Source organism: Glycine max, chromosome 15 (genome assembly GCF_000004515.6).
Source record: "Glycine max cultivar Williams 82 chromosome 15, Glycine_max_v4.0, whole genome shotgun sequence".
In the NCBI taxonomy this organism is placed as follows: Eukaryota; Viridiplantae; Streptophyta; class Magnoliopsida; order Fabales; family Fabaceae; genus Glycine; species Glycine max.
Window position 1 is genome coordinate 26,574,036 of NC_038251.2, and position 7,824 is coordinate 26,581,859.

The following is a 7,824-nucleotide window of genomic DNA, read 5'->3' on the forward strand; positions in this document are numbered from 1 at the left end:
AATGGACTATTAACAACAGATAATTATTTAATAATAAAAGTAATTCTTAAAATAAAAATAACATAATACATTAATATAAAATAAACAATATAAATTAAAAAAAATAATATAAAAAGTAAAAATAATATTAACTATAAAAAGAATAAGAAATCATAACACCGTTACAATTTATTCCAAAATAAATAATAATTTAAAATGGACCTCAATTGAAAAAATGGAAAAAAAATTACCCTATGTTGTAAATTGGCCTGCACATTGACTTAAACAACGCTACATAATACCATAAAGTCAAGGTTACATAAGCTTAAAAACTGTTCACACAATTTGAGATCACTCAAACAACGTTACATAATACCATAAAAATCCTCCTTTTCATTTTTATAATTTAAATAATTTTCCATATTTTGATTTTAAAGGCTAAAAGCATTATTATTATTATTTCTTCCTTAAGTTGAAAAGAAACAAGATAAGGATGTATATATATATATATATATAAAGAAGAAAAGGAAACCAAGACCGAGTCTTCTATTTATATAAACCAGCCATTAACTATTTTCTAAATAAACAAATCACATAAAATTTGACAGATCTCGGTGCCAAACCCAATGCTAGTTTCATGATTATTCAGATATTGGTAGAAATGCAACAACCACACGCATCAAATTTGTTAAGGATTGGTTTTTGGAGAGTGGTGATAAGACTTCACCCACGTATCTGAAAATGTAATTGAGTCACTGTTTGCAGAAAAAGGATGGTTTATTTAACATATGCACATTCATAGTCATTTCATTCTTGAGTGATGACAAGATAAAAATATAGATGACGTCCAAGGGTGCCACCGGTGCAGAAAACAGCCAAAGCATTAAATACGGTGTAATTTACATCACATTTTGTCAAAATCTTTTTTCTACATTTGTTGAGCAAATGGTTGGTAGGACTTGTTGTATATATAAATTTAGAGCATTTGTATATAAGAATGATGATAAAAACTTAAAAACATTCATTCTCCTTTGAAAGTTGAGAAAGGAGAATTGAGGAAATGGCAGGAGGGTCTTTCACAACAGGCACTGTGAGCAAGGAGAGGGCAGAGCAGTACAAGGGGAGAGTCACTGCTTATGTCATCATCTCTTGCATTGTTGCTGCCACAGGAGGGGCTCTCTTTGGCTATGATATTGGAATTTCAGGTTCTTCCATAATTCATACTATGTATCTTTCTTGTTTTCCATGTTCAGGTTCATTCATATTCCATACTCTGAATGAAAAATTTAGATTTGTTTTGGTTATTTTGCGTGTTATAGCTATTAAAACTTGTGGTTGAAAACTCTAGCAAGAGAGGTGTTGTGTTGAACTGTGAATTGCATATCTGACAAGAGATTCTGCTCTAGAAATTCACGATGTGAAAATTTTGGTCAGAGATTCTGCTCTAGAGATTCTGTGAATTGCATATCTGACAAGGGTCCTAAAATCTCAGATTCCTTAGCTGCAATGATAAAGACATAAAGTTTATACCCTAAAGTCCCAACAGTGAATTGCCTCACCATTCAGTTAGCCACTGATGCAAATCCAACCACTTCCCACCCTACCAATAATTGACCATATAATGCCTTGTTATTGCCCAATTTTCTTGTTATGCTGCATGGATCCGGTGGACGAAGAGCTCAATTTTTCTTTAAGGTTTTGAATTTGAATTTAGTGAATGGAGAAAATAGGTGGTAGGAGAGATTTGCTTCCTTAAGTTCACCTGGATCAACTTAGATTAGTCAAGGTTGAACGTGTCATTTACAATACCAAAGATCTCAAAACAAAAAAAAATCCAGAGTCTTGTATACACTGCACCAAGCACGGGATCACAATAAACAACTTTAACTCTATAGGTTATGGATGCCTTAATGCTTCGGAATCATTTATAACCTCATTAAATCACAAAATGTCAACAAATCCATTTGGTTTGATGAAATGTATGTTTTCATATTCTTTTTTCATTTATAAAGATAATAACTTATTTTCTTTGTCTCTTATTTTCAAAACTTTGTATAAGAAACAGCATAAAAATGACAACAATAAAAAATTATTTTCACTATTTCCTATAGAAACAGGCAAGAAAGAGAAGATAAGGGATACTTTTAAAATAAAAGTGAAACCAAAAAACATTTTCAAATCAAATGGTTCCTTGTCACATAAATATGCAACACAGTGAATAAGGCAGGTTGGTAATATGAAGCCACAACTCTATAGTGAATTTTTCAATATGCTCGAGAGCACAAACTGGTTATTTCTTGATGCTTGAAAACTCATGTTGTGAGGAACTGAAAAAGAGAAAACTTAAAAATTGTTTCCATATTGTTAGATAATATATAATTAAATTTAGAAAATCTTAGAGTATCTTTTTTTTTTATCTTTGTCCTTAATTATATGTTTTAGTCTAATCATTAGTGGGTTTGAGCTTGTACTGGTAATTGACCTTATTAGTAATTACTCATAAATAAGAGTATTAGGTTAAGGTAATGTACAACATTACATCCTGTCAACAATATATTTCAGTTTATTATTGTTAGCCATCTCTCTCATTTTTTATTTCCTTAGAACCTAAACTTATTTCTGATGAATGTTTTATGGTTAATAGGTGGGGTTACATCCATGGATGACTTTCTTATAGAGTTCTTCCCCTCAGTATACAGACAGAAAAAGCATGCCCATGAAAACAACTACTGCAAGTATGACAATCAGGGCCTAGCAGCATTTACCTCTTCTCTGTACATTGCTGGTTTAGTTGCATCCCTGATGGCATCCCCTGTGACAAGAAAGTATGGACGTCGAGTAAGTATCATAGGTGGTGGTATCAGCTTTCTTATTGGATCAGCTCTGAATGCTTCAGCTGTTAACCTGATAATGTTGATCTTAGGCCGGGTTATGCTTGGTGTTGGCATTGGATTTGGAAATCAGGTTAGTAACACATTTCTTTAATCCTTATGCAGAAATGATCTTTTTTCCCCTTATAGGTGTAATAAATTGGGATGTTTATATAAAAGAAGAAACTAACTTTTCCCCCCTTTGTTTAAAGCCGAGATCTAGATTACCCCAACAAGTATCAAACAGTTTTAAAGGTGTGATTGTTAAGAATAATTATGTAAATGTTTCTTTTGTTTTATTAGCCAATGTTAGTTGTTAGTTGAGTTATCAGTCTTTTGTTAGAATGTTAATGGGAGGATTCGACGACCTTTTTCTCCCTTTTCCCTTCAACCCTTAACTCCCCTTTGCAACCACCAAGCTAACCTTAGAACCCCATATTTATGTAAATGTTAACATGGGTTTATAAAATTTATAGGAAAAGTTAGGTAGCAAATGTTTGAGTTAGTAATGAGATGGAAACAGTCAATGTTAAGAGTTAGAAGACTATCCAGTTATACCTTGAAATTGAAAAATTCTCCTCCTGGTGATTGTTTTGAAGGCTATTCCGCTTTATTTGTCAGAGATGGCACCAACACACCTTCGAGGAGGCCTGAACATGATGTTTCAAGTTGCAACCACTTTTGGGATTTTCACAGCTAACATGATCAATTTTGGAACACAAAAGATCAAGCCTTGGGGTTGGAGGCTGTCCCTAGGCTTGGCTGCAGTACCAGCTCTTTTGATGACTGTGGGAGGGATATTTCTTCCTGACACTCCAAATAGCTTAATTGAACGAGGATTGGCGGAAAAAGGAAGGAAGCTGCTGGAGAAAATCCGAGGAACCAAGGAAGTTGATGCAGAGTTCCAAGATATGGTTGATGCAAGCGAGTTGGCAAAGTCCATAAAGCACCCATTTCGTAACATCCTTGAAAGAAGGTACAGGCCAGAGTTGGTGATGGCAATCTTCATGCCTACCTTTCAGATCCTGACTGGCATAAATTCCATTCTCTTCTATGCTCCAGTGCTGTTTCAAAGCATGGGATTTGGAGGAGATGCATCACTCATCTCTTCAGCTTTAACCGGTGGAGTTCTTGCTAGTTCAACATTCATTTCCATAGCAACAGTAGATAGGTTGGGCAGGAGAGTTCTTCTTGTCAGTGGTGGACTACAAATGATCACATGCCAAGTAAGAAAAACTTTCTCATGCAAACTCTTAAGCATGTTTAAAATAATAAAATATCCATGAAGGTGGGAAATAATGCTAGAAGCCAGACCAAAACACCATCCTGTTTATATGATGATTAACTTCAGAACTCATGTTAGATGAAGATCTAAGGGGTCATTTTATGATATCTTAGGATAGGGTTCTCTAAATAGTATGAAATATGATGTTCATATTAGCATACAGATATAATTTGCAAAAGTCAATATTCTTGCTGTTTGCCAAGTGGTTATATATCATAAAATGTTTACTATCCGAGAAGAGGTGCAGTCTACTAAATTTTGCAGGGCAATTGATTTTACTTTCCTTTTTCTCATGAGCAGATCATAGTGGCCATTATTCTAGGGGTCAAGTTTGGAGCAGACCAAGAATTGTCAAAAGGGTTTTCAATTTTGGTGGTTGTGGTGATTTGCCTATTTGTTGTTGCTTTTGGGTGGTCATGGGGTCCACTTGGGTGGACAGTCCCTAGTGAGATATTTCCATTGGAAATCCGGTCAGCAGGGCAGGGCATCACAGTTGCTGTAAACCTTCTCTTCACTTTCATAATTGCTCAGGCCTTTCTTGCTCTTCTCTGCTCATTCAAGTTTGGGATCTTTCTCTTCTTTGCTGGCTGGATCACCATCATGACCATATTTGTTTACCTGTTCTTACCTGAAACCAAAGGGATTCCCATTGAGGAGATGTCATTTATGTGGAGGAGGCACTGGTTCTGGAAAAGGATTTGCCTCCCAACAGATGGTAGTATCTGAATTACCCATGCTAATGATGTCATGAAGTAAAGTCCAAAATTTATAACTTATGCATCCAACTCAACCAGTTGAACTTAGTTAAGTTTTGTGTATCTGTTAAGTTGAGAATAATGGATAAATAATTACATAATTATTAGATCATGAAGGTATCTCGATCAAACGGTTATAAAGACAACCTGCTTATGTATTCACTAATTATACACCAAATTGGAGAAAACCATTGAAGAAAAAGAAAACAGATACTAAGACTGCCTTCAATGGCACATCAGGACAGTGGCTACAAACTACGATCTTCATGCTAGTGTAATAGCGTCTCAATGAAATGCTATACCGATGCAAGATGCTACATAATAATTAAGAAAAAGATTACTAGTGTGTTTTGATCTGCGTTATTTCACAGTGGACATGTGTGTCAAAATCCATAAAAAACGTAGAAGCAATATTTTCTTAACAGTGAACGTGTATCAACTCCTATCTCACGCTGAAACAAACACACAAGCAGTATATGCTTTACCTAGGAATCTAAATTAAGCTATCATCATTCACTAGTTTTTTTTTTTTATCCGTAAGAACGATGACAATACCAAGTGATTTACAACATTCAAAAATTTTGTTCAATCAACTTAGTTAGATCTTCTTACTATCATTATTCTCCAGTTTAAATAACCCGAGAAGGTGAGAGGAATTTGCATAACAACATTTTTTTTTTCTCTCGTGTGTAATTCGGATTTGAAATCAAGGAGTCAGATCTGGCCTGATAGGGTTCGCACTTCAAGTACCATTCAGCATGCCACTGAAACGCTCAAGCACTAGAATTTTGAAACTCAATGTGAAACCATTACAGTATCCACTTCACTTGCCTTGTATTAATAATTCGTGTCTTATTTTCTCAGGTCACAAGAACTAAAGATTTGGCAAATTTAGCAATATTTGTAGTAAGTCCATTGGCGAAGGCCAATTTAGGTTAGATACAAAAAATTGAAAAAGCCTCCCATCTTAATAAAACTTTGTAATTAGGAAGATTATTATGCAAAATAGTAGGACAAGAATCCCTTATTTCGGAAAATAATATCTATTAACAATCCACCCATTTAACACGAATGAAGTAGACAGTAAATCACTCCCAAAGGCGAAGGCCAATTTAGGTTAGATACAAAAAATTGAAAAAGCCTCCCATCTTAATAAAACTTTGTAATTAGGAAGATTATCATACAAAATAGTAGGACAAGAATCCCTTATTTCGGAAAATAATATCGATTAACAATTCACCCATTTAACATGAATGAAGTAGACAGTAAATCACTCCCAAACCATATTTTGCATACAATGATCCAACTAACAAACTGAATGCAAACTGCAGATAGTCTAACTCACTCAAACCAACCCAAATAAGTATCATGCTGTTTCTTTTGTATGTCTCTGCTAATTGGTAGGTTTAATTATATACTAAATCTTGCATTTTACCACTCGCCCCCACGAAATCAACCGATAATTTGAGAATTCAATCAACAGTTCCTCGCCAGTGAACAGCATCAAAGGTTCAAGTCACGTCATGCAGAGATATCTCAATGAGGGTAGAATATAGTACTAATGTAATTTAAATTTTATTATGCAGATTGACTTGGTGAGAAAGAAAAAAAAAAGAAAAAATAGGTCACAAGTTCCAATTTCTCACTAACTAACAAAAACTAACATCTTGTTTGTCGATCAAAAAACTATAAATTTTAATGCATTAAGTTTCAGAACTACACCAGTATATTAAAATAATAAAACACATTCAAGAAAGGAGACCCAACACAGCACCCACACAAACTCGCAGACAAAAGAACACTGCAGGAATACACAGTAGGATATCATATTCTTGTCTTCAAACAGCGACCTAAATCCTCTTTCACGGGACCAAAAGTTGAACCCTGATCCACACGAGCTTTTCCCTTTCGCCTCCAAAATTTTCTTCATTCGCTCGCACCCAAACAAATCAAATCATTCGCTCGTCGAGACTGTGCAATCAAATCAAACGATCAAGAAAGCTCTCAACAGCCGCTCCTCCTCCCGTGACTCTCACTTGCGTGAGATAAACGCCGAAATCCAACAATAAAATCAACCAATGAATCCATGATCACCGCCTCATAGCGAGGAACCCAGGGACCGGAACGGAACTCGGATCGGGACCCAACCGGTTCGTGGATCCCAAAACCAAATCGAAACCTTCGTCGTCGCCGCCGCGGGTCTCGGCGCTGAGCGTCTCGCCTCTCTTGAGGATCTTGACATGGCCCATGACGAGGTTCGCGCTGGGGCCTTTCACCACCATGCCGGAGCGGTCGCCGTCGTGGAGCCTCCGCCGGCGAGTCTGGTAAGGGTTGGGGCTAGGGTTAGGGTTTCTTTGTGATCTGATGGAAGATGGAGTTGGGGACAAGGCATCGTGGTGGCCTTGAAGACAATCGTGGGAGCGGAGAAGAGAGGTTCCCATTAGAAGGAAACCAAGTTGAAACTTCGATAAAGAAACAAAGAAACAGAGTTTGATGTTACAGGGAGTGATGCATTACGGTGGGAACGGTATATATAAACTTATAAAGGCAGGGTTTCTTATTGGTACTTCCGTTGTTACCATTTATAAGATATAGTTTTGAAAATTTTTATTTCTTTTTATAAGTTTTTATTTTAATTTCTTGTTTGTTAATTATTTTTGTAACTAAAATATGTTAAGTTGTATATTTTTTTCTTTTATATAGAAATGGAAGAAGTGGGATATGTTTTAAATAAAGTTAAGAATAAACTTTAAAAAAAATATTGTAATCTATAGATAAATTTAATGTTAATATTAAATTAACTAATTTTTTAAATAAATATTCTATTTGGACTCATATACAAGTAAAAATGTGATTTTGTAGGTTGAACTTAAGTATAAGTAAATTTAACTAATTTTATCATATTTAATAATATCATTTCTAAAACATCTTTCAT

At 35.1% G+C, this 7,824-nt stretch overlaps 2 protein-coding genes across 2 annotated transcripts; one reads left to right on the forward strand and one right to left on the reverse strand.

Annotated features, from left to right (window-relative positions):
- Positions 1–599: 599 nt before the first annotated feature.
- On the forward strand, positions 600–4,998 carry LOC100820434 (sugar transport protein 7). Its single transcript, XM_003546562.5, has 5 exons — positions 600–873; positions 1,018–1,184; positions 2,624–2,943; positions 3,449–4,075; positions 4,435–4,998. Exons 2-5 carry the CDS (start codon positions 1,040–1,042, stop codon positions 4,858–4,860), a joined length of 1,518 nt encoding a protein of 505 aa, XP_003546610.1. The 5' UTR covers positions 600–873; positions 1,018–1,039; the 3' UTR covers positions 4,861–4,998.
- A 1,470-nt stretch (positions 4,999–6,468) lies between these two features.
- On the reverse strand, positions 6,469–7,389 carry LOC100526988 (uncharacterized). The gene has a single exon (NM_001249996.3). The coding sequence runs from the start codon at positions 7,328–7,330 to the stop codon at positions 6,980–6,982; it is 351 nt and encodes a 116-aa protein (NP_001236925.2). The 5' UTR covers positions 7,331–7,389; the 3' UTR covers positions 6,469–6,979.
- Between the last annotated feature and the right edge of the window lie 435 nt (positions 7,390–7,824).